The 13,537-nt window shown below is 42.3% G+C and overlaps 1 protein-coding gene across 4 annotated transcripts in view; it reads left to right on the plus strand.

Annotated features, from left to right (window-relative positions):
• The window catches only part of CCDC92 (coiled-coil domain containing 92), a 31,368-nt gene that overhangs the window by 8,946 nt on the left and 8,885 nt on the right, over window positions 1-13,537 (plus strand). The window contains exon 1 of one of the 4 annotated variants that reach the window (XM_038574801.1): window positions 7,646-7,805. The exons of the other annotated variants lie outside the window; for them this stretch is intronic. Coding sequence (XP_038430729.1) covers window positions 7,739-7,805 — 67 coding nt within the window. The 5' untranslated portion in view covers window positions 7,646-7,738. Of the gene's footprint in view, window positions 1-7,645; window positions 7,806-13,537 lie in introns of those variants that run through there. 4 annotated transcript variants of the gene reach the window in all.

A 13,537-nucleotide genomic window follows, 5' to 3' on the forward strand; every position in this document is an offset into this window, starting at 1 on the left:
TCTTGCTTTTCTGTATGAATTAGTATGTGCAGGGCTGTCTGTCCCTCCTCACTCTAGCATGTGGTGACAGCAGGATTTGTATCTGTCTTATTCATTGGTGTATTTCAATGTCCTTCCTGGTGGCTGGCTTAGAGGTACTCAGAGAAGGGGGTTTCCCTTATTGAAAGAATGAAGTGTGATACTTTATATGTCCCCTCCCCTGAGGAAAATAGGACCTTCCTTTACACCTCCAAAATTACAAAACATTGTGTGAGAGGATTTGCCTCAAGGACTAAGGACACTTGAAGAATTTAATTCCATTTTATAATCTTCCACATTATTTTGAAATACTTTAATTCTTGTTCTTAATATAGAAGCTTTTTTAAAGAGATAAATAGCTTTTCTTTTTTTTTTTTTGATAAATAGCTTTCAACTTGCACCTGTATCTTCAAATTTTATTTTTAAACTGGGATTCTTAAAACCCAATTGTTTGTACTTTGCAAGAGACCTTTTCCAAGTAGAAAACCATTTTATTTTTTTTATTTTTTTAATTATGATAGTTGCACAGAGAGAGAGAGAGAGGCAGAGACACAGGCAGAGGGAGAAGCAGGCTCCATGCACCAGGAGCCCGACGTGGGATTCGATCCCGGGTCTCCAGGATCACGCCCTGGGCCAAAGGCAGGCGCCAAACCGCTGCACCACCCAGGGATCCCCGAAAACCATTTTAAGATTTACCAGCTTAACACTAATTTCTTTAATTTTTCCAATACATTTGTGCAAATAACAAAGTTTAAATTATGGCTCTTTTTATAAACAGCACTTCCTGGTAATCATGGAGCCTGTCCTTTCATTTTTCCCAGCTTGAAAAGCTTTTTGTAAAGTGCTACTATACATAAAATATTAGGAGTTTTGGCATGATTTTATAAATTTCTTTGGAGTCCTTAAAATCCTTTCAGGATTCATATAAGCATTTAGCGGTCTTCTTAAAAACAGGAATTCCTTTACATTCAAGAAGTGTTAAATCTTTCAAACATCACAATTTCCTAGAGATTCACTAACTGTTCTAGACCAAAGTACTCCCATGGAAAGTGTATATTGGGTCAACTTTGATATGTCCATTTATCATCTCTAAAAATATCATTTTTATAAGCATAATACTGGAGTCCCTATTTGGGGGTTCCAGAAATTTCTCACATTCACCCTCTCCACTTCTCAGGTCATTTAAGCATTTATAGGAAAAGACAATATCTTAGAAGATACTACTACTTGCCAAATAAAAAGAGGAAAATTATTATCTTCTTAGGCAAATTGGAGTTTACATGCAACCCTTTTCTTCCAAGCAAAAGAAAGAAAGGATATTTCTGACTAGCATGGTGAGGCGGGTGAAGCACCACCTCTTTGGAGGAGCTTGAAGATGTGAGGAAGACACTCACATAGATGCCCTAGTCATCTCATACTGCAGCTGCTTTTCCTTCAGGGCTTTTCCTTCAGGGCATGTTGCGGAAAGAATGCCACACATGGCTAAGCTTGTCCCTCCTAAGAGCTCCAACCACCCAGTTTACTGGCAATCCAGGAGACCCAAGGAAAGCAGAGTAAACCTCAGTCAAAAGGAAAAAAAGCCCTGTCTCCAATTAAATTGACTGGAGCCCAGGGTTTCTCAACCACAGAGCTGCTATTTCAGGCTGGATCATGCTCTGTTCTGAGGGCTGTCCTGTGTATTGTAGGCCATTTTGCAGCATGTCTGACCTCTACCTATTAGATGCCAGACGTGCCCTGTACCTGATTGTGAAAACCCAAAATGTCCACAGGCGAGAACCACTGCTCTAACTGGGTCACACTCTCAAATGGAGTCAATCAAGAGGATGGAATTTCCTGTGTTTTTCCTTTAGTTGTGACTGCTTACAGTTGTCTCAAATCATAACATTCACACACGCATCAGCCACCAGACAACGACTGTTTAAACAAAAGCTGCTTATGGAGAATAGGTTAGAGTCCAATTTGTAGAACCAGGCCAGCTCTTCACCAAGACCCAAATGCGCACCGCTTTTCCCACTCCCTGCTGGGTTATACTTGCCTCAGCAAGGATGCACCCTCTTCTTTCTACTCCCCCATTCTGTTTAGCCATCTGAGTGTGACACTGACTGTTGATGTGGATGGACACAGTCAAACTCCATCCAGGAATCTGTCAGCATCTACGTTTATTTTAATCTTCTGTAGGAAGAGAGAAATCCCAGGCCCCTCTCTAACCAGAAAACCTGAAAGGTTTCTATATCTTCATATAAGAAATGTCACTTTAAATTGTATTATTAAAACAATAAATTATCAGTGAGGCAACCAATTAGAAAAGCAAACTTTCAGAAATCAAAAGTTATATTTTAAGTGAATTAGCAATAACCTCTAAAGTCCAGATGTCTTAAAATACTTGTTTGGTAGTGAAACAAGTGTACATTTCTACACAGGAGGGCAGAGTAAGATTGTAGATCTTTAACAGAACTAGCTTCTGAACCCAGATACAAAGGAGTGTCTGTTTTTCTGCAGCTTTAGGAGGAAGGAAATATTTTCTCTTATTCTGGTATTGTTTTTTTCATGAGCAGTGTCTTCAAGAATAAGCACTGGACTTCTAGTTAGCATCAAGCAAAAAAAAAAAAACTGAGAAGCTTAAAACTTAAAATATGGGGAAGGAAAAGGGCAGTAGAGGACTTTGGACAAGTGGAACATAGGGCAGGTGATGTTCTGCCTCTGCAGGAAACACACTCTGAAGCATTCGTGGGTTATTGCCTTCATCTAGGCTGAGTAGCGGAGTCCGTGGCTAAGGACGTGGCCTTGGAGTCATCCCAGTTGGGGATGAAGCCCAGCCCTGCCACTTGCTAGCTGTGACTTCAAGGAAGTTACTGAACTCGTAGAAGCTTGTTTGTGAATGTGTAAAACGGGCGTAATAGTGTCTGCTCCTTAGAGTATGTAAAAAGGGCATCGCTTGGCAAAAGGCGTGAAAGCACTCCATGCAGGTGTTTCTGTGGGATACCCAATTCCCCAGAGCAGGAGGACGTGCTCTCAGGGCTCCTGCCTTCCATAATCATGCCCCACCGGACTAAACACTCTATAGCCAAGGTTTTGCCTCTGTTGGACAAAATTTCCGTTTTCCCACACTTTCTCTTCTTCCATCTCTACTTTTCTGAGAGGCTTTTAATAAGCAACTGAAATCCAGCCCTGGCATTTCTATCTAACCTTATTTTCTACAACTCCCCAGAATATTCTTTCCATGTTCAACATGGCCTCATGGCTGCTCCTAAAACTCCATGTTTACCTCATCAGAAACGTCCTCTTCCTTGTGAACCTGTCCCCTCTTCAAAACAAAACCATCTCTGCCCAGGGAATCCTCCTCTCAGCGCTCACTAGGCACCTTCTCATGGGACAGGAATGCCCAGATGACCAGGACCAGACCTCCCAGGGCTTTATCCACCTTGTGTGGGAGACAGGCAGGTAACTAAGAAAGCACTTCAGGCTGTGTGGTAGGCAATGTTCATGCCCAATGTTACCCTTCCCCTGGTCCCTGTACTTGGCATGTACCTCATAAGGATTTCATTACACTTTGTTTTCTTTGTACTTTAAGTGGTTGAGTCACACAGCCCCAGTAAATGGTAGGCATGAGACTGAAGACACAGTGGGCCCTGAGGAGCATATGTTGGCTTGATATTTAACCTCTAGGTGCACATTTAAAAGGAGGAGGGGTTGCTTGGTCTACTCTAACAGGCCTTGTCAACTACAAAAGATTAAAAAAAAAAAAAAAAACCTATGATGATGTCCAGCTGCTGGCACTCACTGTAACCTCTTGGTGATTCGAATGGCTCTCAGGGTTTTAGAACTCTTGTAACAATGCATTTTTAAATTGGGAAATCTCACAATAGAAATAAAGAATTGTCCTGTGAACAGAGAACTTGCTGCATTGTCCACATTTTTCTCATGTTGCTGCAGACCAAGAAAAGCTTCATCGAAGCTTGCCTTTAGTGTTTCATCATTGCCAAGTCTCTGACTCCTCTGAAAAGTTCCTCCGGCATGAACTAAGACCTTGACTTGCAGGTGGCACAGCCACATCCTAAGTTTGATGCCATGCCAGTGTCAGCACCAAAAATTGACATGGTGGCTCATAACAGAAGTAGCTTTTCCACAGGTAAATAAGCTGCCCCAACAAGATCCTGAGTGTCAAAAACTCCTCAGAATATCCTGAACAGGCCCACACTTTCCCTCCTGCTGAAATTCAACTTTATTTCATTTTTATGTGGCCTGATAGTTTTTTGGTCTTTTTATTTGAGAGATTCCCCCAAAGGCATGCATGAACTAGCTATCCCTCCCTCCTTTGTCTTATTCCCATGTCAGTTGGAGAAATAGTTCCACATCCTCTCAACTCACCAATACTAAGATATACTACCTAACGAGAAAGGGTGTCAGACCAGAGATTGGCTGAGAGTACCACTAATTCCCAACTAGAGAGAGCTCTTTCCCAAAGGGCCAGCTCAGATTACTAGAGGGAGGCATTCATTATTCTCAGTGCTAGTGATATAGCAGGGAACAGACAGAAAGGCCCTTGTTCCCATGGAGTTTACATTCTGGTAACATAAGGAAGATAAATAAATGACCGAATTGTAGGTAGTGATAAATGCTAGGGAGACATAGCACAGTAAAACTGTTCAATCGTTCTGACAGTACAAAGCGAGAACAGGCCTATAATGGTGTCTTTGGGTGCCCAGGAAACCTGTTTGGGTGATTCTCCACATTATAGTAATAATGGTAGGAAGCCTACAGTTCTAGGTGTTGTTCTAAATGTTTTACATCTCTGTTGCCCAGTATGAAACCTCTGGCCATATGGGGCTATTTAAATTTGAAATAAATCAGAGTAAATACAGGGGGAAAAATTTATTTCTCAGACCTTCCAGCTACATTTCAAATGCTCACTGTGGCTAGTGACTGGACAGCAGAGAATAGACTGTTTCCATCATCGCCCTAGGTTTTGTTGGATAGTACCTCCTCGGAGGAGCTCATTTCATTTTCATAACAACCCTGATAAAGTGGGTACTGCTTTCCCATTTTGCAAATAATGATAGTGAGGCACAGAGAGCTAGGCATGGCTTTTCTAAAGCTAGGATTCAAATTGTGGCCATTTGAGAATTAATCCTCAGATTAGCTGTCCTGCTGCATCGCTGGGGCTCATTAGATGACTGGAACTCCTCTAGGCAGTCCACTTTCACTGGAGTGCAACTGGTGGAGGAGGTTAAACCTTGGTAAAAATCGCATCATTGGATGCTTTAAGACTCATAGAAAAGAAATTCTGAGCCAAGAGCTAGGTCTTTCCTGTAAAATGTAGGCTTGTATTAGCACAACTCCTTCCTTGGAAGAAAAGAGGGAGCTAGATAATACCAGATTAATGTGTGATATCTGTAGAGCAGATCATCTAAGCTGCCAGTGCCTGTTTCCCAACAGTTAGGAAGACAGTACTCACTCCACAGGACTTGTGAGGATCTGGTGAGGTGCGACATAGATGGCACTCAGCACAATGCCCAGCACCTGTTATGCTAGGTGAGCGGCGGCAGCTGTCACCACCATCATACCTGCCCCATTCTCCAATGGCTACTGGAGTGGGAAGCTCCATGGTGCATGGTGACGCCTTCTCCTGGAACTGCCATGAAACCTGGTTCCAAACACCGTACACTGGAATTAAAGAACACCAGGAAGGCCTGGGGCAGAGAAGATGTCCCCTTTGGAAACAAATCTACATTTAGTTCATATACACAGTGCTTGTAAATTGAGGCAAGTGTCTTTACTCCTCTGAGCCTTCGTTCCTTAAAAAATGGTCATAATCATACCTATCTTGCCCAGTAGTTTCAGTAATTAAATGATCATCTATCTATGAGCCTGGAGCATTGACACTTGGTAAATAATAGCCATAATTACTAACACTTGTGAATGATTTTCAGCTTATGACTAAAAAAATGTCTTTGAGTATTTTCTTGCCCAGATGGCATGGACTGACCCAGAGGCTGTGTTAAGGGCAGAGACAGAACAGATTGTCATCCAACACCATCACCATTAGCACATTGTAAATTAGTGTCTAAACCTTAGAAAATCAGGGCAAAACCAGCTGAAGAGCATTGTGAAGCACACATGAAGCAGTGGTCTGAGGTAGAAGTTGCTTCACACTCACCCACACCCTGCAAGTGAAATGTCCACCTGCATGACCTGAGGTGACCACCCTGCCCAGGATGCAAAGCAGAAGGAAAAACAAACCCGCAGGCTCCCAACTGACCAAGACACCTTAACCAGAGTTGGAGCCACCAGAAGACACTGAAACACTTAACCTAAGAATTTGGGACTTCAAATGGAAAATCTGGGCACCCTAAGCCAAAATTGCTGATTTCCAAAGATGTGGATACATTGGGTGCTTATTATTAAAAGTATCTAAATAGAAGTGAGCCCTGAAAGAGTGTGTCATGAACCAACAATCTAGTTAACCCCAATGTGGGAGCATGGGGTCAAATACAAGAAGAAAGCAACAAAAGACATCTGGAAAAAGTGACAAAAGTGTGAAAGAATTGTGACTTTTAAATGGTAAGGATGGGGGACATCTGGGTGGCTCAGTCAGTGAAGCGTCTGCCTTCGGCTCAGGTCATGATCTCAGGGTCCTGGAATCAAGCCCATGTCGGGCTATCTACTCAACGGGGAGTCTGCTTCTCCCTCTGGTTCTGCCTCTCCCACTTGGTTGTGTGCTCTGTCTCTCTCTTTCTCAAATAAATAAAATCTTTAAAAAAAAAAAGGTAAAGTTCAATAAGAATACTGAACTGTGTTCCATTCTTTTAAAATGCCTTACAAGACACAGTGATGTTTACCCAATTTCTTCTGCTCTCCTCCCATGGCTGATAGCTCATTGATGAAATACAGCCACCCTACCTCTTATTTTACTTCTCTTTGTTTTCCTTTATTTCCACTGGGCTACTGTACTGATGGCTTGTCTACCTCGTAAGATCCAAGTTAGGTTGCAAAGACGAGCCCTGCAATGGCACGCACAGCACTTGTGTGAAACCTTGAAACCTACACTATAATTAGGCAGGTCCACAAGATGGATAAAGGAAGCCTCCTTGAAGAAAGACAAACATTATATGTTCTCATTCATTTGGGGATTATAAGTAATAGTGAAAGGGAATATAAGGGAAGGGAGAAGAAATGTGTGGGAAATATCAGAAAGGGAGACAGAACATAAAGACTCCTAACTCTGGGAAACGAACTAGGGGTGGTGGAAGGGGAGGAGGGCGGGGGTGGGGGTGAATTGGGTGACGGGCACTGAGGGGGGCACTTGACGGGATGAGCACTGGGTGTTATTCTTTATGTTGGCAAATTGAACACCAATAAAAAATAAATTTATTATTAAAAAAAAAAAAAAAAAAAGGAAGCCTCCTTGAGCTCATCAGCTTCATCTGGCTCTCAGCATTGCCTGTTTAAGGGACAGACCTTCCCAGTGGATCCATGTTTTGTGAAGGGCTGTCCTCTTCTTTGGAACCTAATACACAATTTACTGAAGAAGTAAAGTGTGGGATCCTAGGAGTTATCTCGTGACCTGACATAATAAAGGCTCATTGTGAGAAGAAAGAACTTTATGGGAGTCAGCCTGAAATGCCACCAGTAAATGTGCCTCATTTATTCTGCATAGCACAGGAAGCTCATGGAAAGGAAACTTTGAAGGAACTGAATAATCCTAGGTCAGGACTGTCAGATGACGGGATGGAGAGTCAAAGGGTCACAAAGCCATCCAAAAAAAGTGATAGGAGATGAAGATCTAGGTAAATACCTCCTTAAAAGACCAAGTTTATCTTTTAAAATTATTGGTACTCAAGCTATGTTATTTCATAGAAATAAGTGTCCAATAAAAACAAATATTTTAGGAGCACCTGGGTGGCTCAGTTGGTTAAGCTTCTGCCTTTGGCTCAGGTCATGATCCCAGGGTCTTGGGCCCACATAGGGCTCCCTGCTCGGTAGGGAGCCTGCTTCTCCCTCTCTGCCTGCTGCTCCCCCTGCTTGTGTTCTCTATGTCAAATAAATAAATAAAATCTTAAAAAAAAACAAATATTAGTGATCATCAGAGGATATGTAATCACTTAAATGCCTGGCCACTGTGACTTTGGTTACTGAATTGACTATTTTTGGGCTATTTTTTTAAAGTATTTTTAAAAATTTTTATTTATTTATGATAGTCACACACACAGAGAGAGAGAGAGGCAGAGACATAGGCAGAGGGAGAAGCAGGCTCCATGCACCGGGAGCCCGATGTGGGATTCAATCCCGGGTCTCCAGGATCGCACCCTGGGCCAAAGGCAGGCGCTAAACCACTTCGCCACCCAGGGATCCCAGGCTATTTTATTTTTAAAGATTTTATTTATCCATTCATGAGAGACACACAGAGAGAGGAAGAGACGCAGGCAGAGGGAGAAGCAGGCCACCCACAGGAGCCCGATGCAGGACTTGGTCCCAGGACCCCGGATCTCTCCCCGAGCAGAAGGCAGATGCTCAACCACTGAGCCACCCAGGCATCCCTTGTTAGGCTATTTTAATAATCTTAAAGATATCTACTGTTTACCCTGTTTAAACTCTTCTCGGGTAATTCGTGTGGGCCCATTTTGCAGAAGGGCAAGTCAGAGGAGGTGACTTACTTTTGCTTGATTGCTGAGCCAAATTATGAAGCTGTCCAAGATGATGTAGCTGGGACTAGACAGAGCTCTTCCCCCTAAAGCACAAGGATTAGGTCTCTTTTTTTCTGTAAGTGAAAATCTACCCAGATGCCCCAGAAGGGTGTGGCTAAATATGTTCCATTAGCACTAATGAAACAATTGACTATGTTACCTTTTGTAAACAATAAAGGAAAAGTTTGGCTAAATTAAAGTGTATAGAGCGTCAGCTAATAATACCTTTCTTTCCTTGAAGCCTACACTATAATTAGGCAGGTCCACAAGATGGATAAAGGAAGCCCTATCAGTTATATCAGTTGAAATGGTTCATCTGTTTGGCAAACCATAGGCAGAGATGTTTAAAGCAAGTGAACACGTCTTCTCAGCCTAGGAAATACAACTTAGATTGTGATCAAAGTACTAAGTGCTAAGATTTAAGGAGAATCTCCTTTTTCATTATTGTGAAGAGGCAGTTCTGCATTTGGGTCACTACATCTTTTAGGTTATCAACCAAAAGGCAATTAAAATCTGCAGTAATCACAGTCAGTGTAGAAATGGAAACACTAATCAGATATGACCTGCTTATTTTCCCTTCCATTAAAGGAAAATGTCACTGGGTAGAACTGTGTGTGTGGTAAGTTGTGAGACTTATATGTCCCTAAATTGTTGGCTCAGGACCATTTTGGTAAATTACAAGCTTATTAGAAGTTCACAAGTGGCATTGCTACTGAGTTGTGAATGTTTTCATCTCTAGTCTATGAAATGAGGCTCCCGGGATGGTCCCCAGAGGACAGTCATTCTGGATGCTGTGCAGAAGGCTAGGAGGAGGACATAGGGAGAGTGGGAAGGGCCAAGCAGAGCCACCACAGACCATTGGTCACTTGGCCATCTCTTTTCCTAAAGGCAACCTCTCTTTACCACTTCCTCTTTGAAGTAGAAAGTGCTGAGCTGAGTCTGTACCGTCATTATGCCTGGACATCTACCCCACCCCATCCCAAGCCAGGAGATGGGGATGCTGGTGTGCCTGCTTCCTGGGGTGGGGTCTGCTAAAGGGTGTGAGTATTCTGGCTTTTAAGTGGTCCAGTGTTCTGGGAGGCCCAGTGCACTCCCAAAAGGTACCATGTGATTTCAGACCATGGAGTTCATGCATCTGCCCACCTTGGCAACACTCTCAGTCAGTCTGAAATACAGACTTGCTTCTTCCTGAGATGTTTTCAGATGGAGGGGCTGAGCCCCTACCAGTATAAAGACACCTGACATGGCCAAATAGAAACTCTTAAAGTATGAGATAATCAGACTGCAGAGAAACTTGGTTAATAAATCCATCATGTAGGCCCCTAGTGAGTGCCGACTTCCCAGACAGCCACATATCACATTCCCATGTCTAATTGCCAATCTCTCTAATCACATCTATTACAACTTTAATGTTAGGCTGTACATGGTTTCAGGAGGAAATGGCTGTCAGTGTCTAAAGAATTGTTGACAGGCCTTGTATTTTATGATGGATAATGTCAGAGAATTACCGGAATGTATAATGCATGGGAGCAGGGAAATACTCAAGTGCTCCTTGTGATCACTTTCTGCATGTCTTGGGGACACTGAATTGTTGCTTTTGTAAAAAACAGCCTTCCCATTAATTATTCTTGGTTCTGGTAAGCTAATCACAATTCTAGCAACCCAAGATTACCCTAGAACAAAATAATTAAAATGTGATACTGCTTTGCATCTTTTTTTTAAGAGAAATCACTTTATAATTTTTTCTGACTATAATATATGTTCATCATTAAAGCAGCTTTAGGGAGTATTAAAATAGAATTTTTAAAAAGTAAAAATCATCCACAATCCACCATCTGGAGATAAATGCTTTTAACACTTTGTTGTATATCCTTCTAGGTTTTGTCTCTACTTATATAAATGCAAAAATATGACATTATATATACAGCTTTTAATATACTTTTTGACTTAACCTATCAGAGTATTTCCTTATCAGTAAGTACACATCTACCTTATCATTTGTGGTAATTGAAGATTTTACATGTAGCATGCTAACCTTTTATTGGCAGACATTCAGATTACTTTGTGAGACGGCTACCTCTCAAAAAAAGAAGATGCTTTTTTTTTCTTTGCTTTCTACTAGTTTTCCTCTTTTAGCTTTTAGACATACCTATTTTAAAAAGATGTATTACCTATCCAGCCAGAGACAGGACCCAACAATTCATCTCTGTTTCCTCTGCCCCTCACACTTGTGCTTTCTCTCTCTCTCTCTAAAATAAATAAATCTTTCCAAAAAGTCTTAATTCTCTAAAAACGATTAATAAGATTTTCTGTCACTTTCAAAAATAATTGCACTTTTTGTTTTGTTTCTACTTTGGTTTTGGGGCTTTTTAAAAGATTTTATTTATTTAGAGCATGACTAGGGCCATAAGGAGAGGGAGAGAGGAGAAAAAAAAAAGGAGAGGGAGAGAGAATCCCAAGCAGACTCCATGCGAAGCATGGATCCCAATGTAGGGCTCAGTCTCATGACCCCGAGATCATGACCTGAGCAGAAATCAAGAGTTGGACACTCAACCGACTGAGCCACCCAAGTGCCCCCTTTTTGCTTCCACTTTGTCATAGTGTTCATTCTCTTTACCAAAATATTTCTAGGAGTGCCTGGGTGGCTCAGTCGGTTAAGTGTCTGCCTTTGGCTCAAGTCATGATCCCCAAATCCTGGGATTGAGTCCCATGTCGGGCTCCCTGTTCAGTGGGGAGCCTGCTTCTCCATTGCTTCCCCACTGCTTCCCCACTCTCCCTCTGCTGCTCCCCTTGCTTGTGCTTATTCCCTCTCTCTCTCCCTCTCTGTCAAATAAATAAACTAAAACATTTATTTATTTACTTACTTCTGGAGTGGTTATTAAATGCTTACACTCCCTAGAAATGATGTCGTTTTTCCTGGTGCCCTAATTCTTGGAGATTCTCAACTTACCAATTGAATTTCTTACATACATGTATGAGTAGAAATAGGTCCTACAACGTAAAACAATTTTTTATCTAGGACTGTTGTGAATTCAGAATAATGTCAGTATTCATTTTCAGAGACAGCAAGTTTCCTTTCTCAAAGCGGATATTTTGGATTGAGAGTTGATGGCCTAATTAGTCTTGGACCTTCTTTTAGCTTCTTGTAGAGCATTTTAGATTGTTTCTAAGTAAAAAGTAGGCTTTACTGTCCCTGAGGGTGCCTTGCTCTGCCTAACTCTATTCTCTGTTCGGATGCTTCTCTTCAGTGCACATGGAAGATAAAGGCCAGCAGAAAACACTTCTGTTTGCTTTTATATTTCTCTCTTTGGAGGTCACTAGAATTTCTTTGCTCGCTCATTTCCATACTTAGAATATGTTCTGTAAATACTGGAGGGTACACTCAGTAAACAACTTGGGTGAATGTTTACATAACTGTTGGCAAGTATTTACATAAAAACAACGTAGGTAACATTTATTGAGTGCTCACAGTACCCAGACACTGTACATGATTGCCTTTTGCTCTTGAAACAAGGCTATGAGTTAGATAATGTGGTGATTTCAGTGACAAGATGGGGTTCAGAGTTAATCCCAGGTACTGTCTGCCTTCTCAGGGCTTGTCCATTCTGGTCTTGTTTATCCTACTATGTTCAAATCTTCAGGCTTCAGTTTCTTAATCTTGAAATAAAAGGGGTTGAAATTGCCAGCTGATTTTTGAAGGTTTCTTTCACCCTCAACTTTTTGAGTCCAGGAATCTGCCTAGAAAACCACCTGCCTGCTAGAAATCCCTTCCTCCTCTTACATTGAATGTTGATGCTTGCAGCCTTCGCCACTGGCCAACCTCCATTTTCTCCGTGGCAGTGCCTGTGCTGTAGGACCTGTGGTAAAGCGACCCACGGAGTCCGCAGGAGGCCACAGAGGGCCCTGTCACAGAGCATTGGGATGCTATGGTCTGTTCAGAGCTGGGTGGCTCTTGTCGCGTCACAGGCCTTGCTGAAGGCACAAGAGAGGGTGGCGGGACAGGCTACAGCTGTTCTGATCGTTTGTGGCATGAGAGAACCTACCGTGAATGGGTTATAACTTATTCATGACTAGAATCTAAAATAGCTTCTTATAACTAATTCACAGCTACCACGTGAGTGCTAGTGTGCTATTTTTTTAGACTCTAAAATTATTACCCTGTTTCCATAAGCTGTGTGTTGAGCGAAAAGAAAGTCTGCTTTTGATTGCCCAGGAAGATAGAAGTTTCCCATTTTTAAATGGTGTGACCCTTTCCTATCAAAGCCACTCCATTGCTTTTAGTCTAAGAAATGTGGTACAGGCACACTTTGAAATATTGCTTCTGGCATTTCAAGGAATTATGGGATGAGGTCATGTTCAAACCAGTGCTGCCATGCTGATTAATGCAATGTAATTCTTGTTGAGACCTCCATTCGCAACATTAGGAAGCCTTGTCAGATTATCTGAAGCCGGTCTGTAATGCATGAGTTCAGATGTGAAGGAAGAATGGAAGTTCATTAGGCAAGAGGGCAAGAGTTCCAGATGGAGGGAAAAGGCCAGCAAAGTCTCTGTGTTGGGGGAGGGGGTGGCAGACCAAGTCAGGGAGGACTACAGTGTGGAGCCCCAAGGGGACATTGTGGGGTGAGGCTGGGGAGAGCAGGCCAATCAGGCAGACCCTCTGGCACTGGAGGCTGGATCCCAAGAGCATTGCATGGATGCAACATGATCAGAGCCGTGTTTGCAGATGAAGATGTAGGTAAGATCTGTGTGTACGCTTAGGAGGGATGTTGAAGAAAAAGTAGGTGTTTAAAAGGTGGCAAAAGCAAGTCTGGTCCTAGTTCCTCCCCATGGTAGCA

This window comes from Canis lupus, chromosome 26 (genome assembly GCF_011100685.1).
Source record: "Canis lupus familiaris isolate Mischka breed German Shepherd chromosome 26, alternate assembly UU_Cfam_GSD_1.0, whole genome shotgun sequence".
Lineage (NCBI taxonomy): Eukaryota > Metazoa > Chordata > Mammalia > Carnivora > Canidae > Canis > Canis lupus.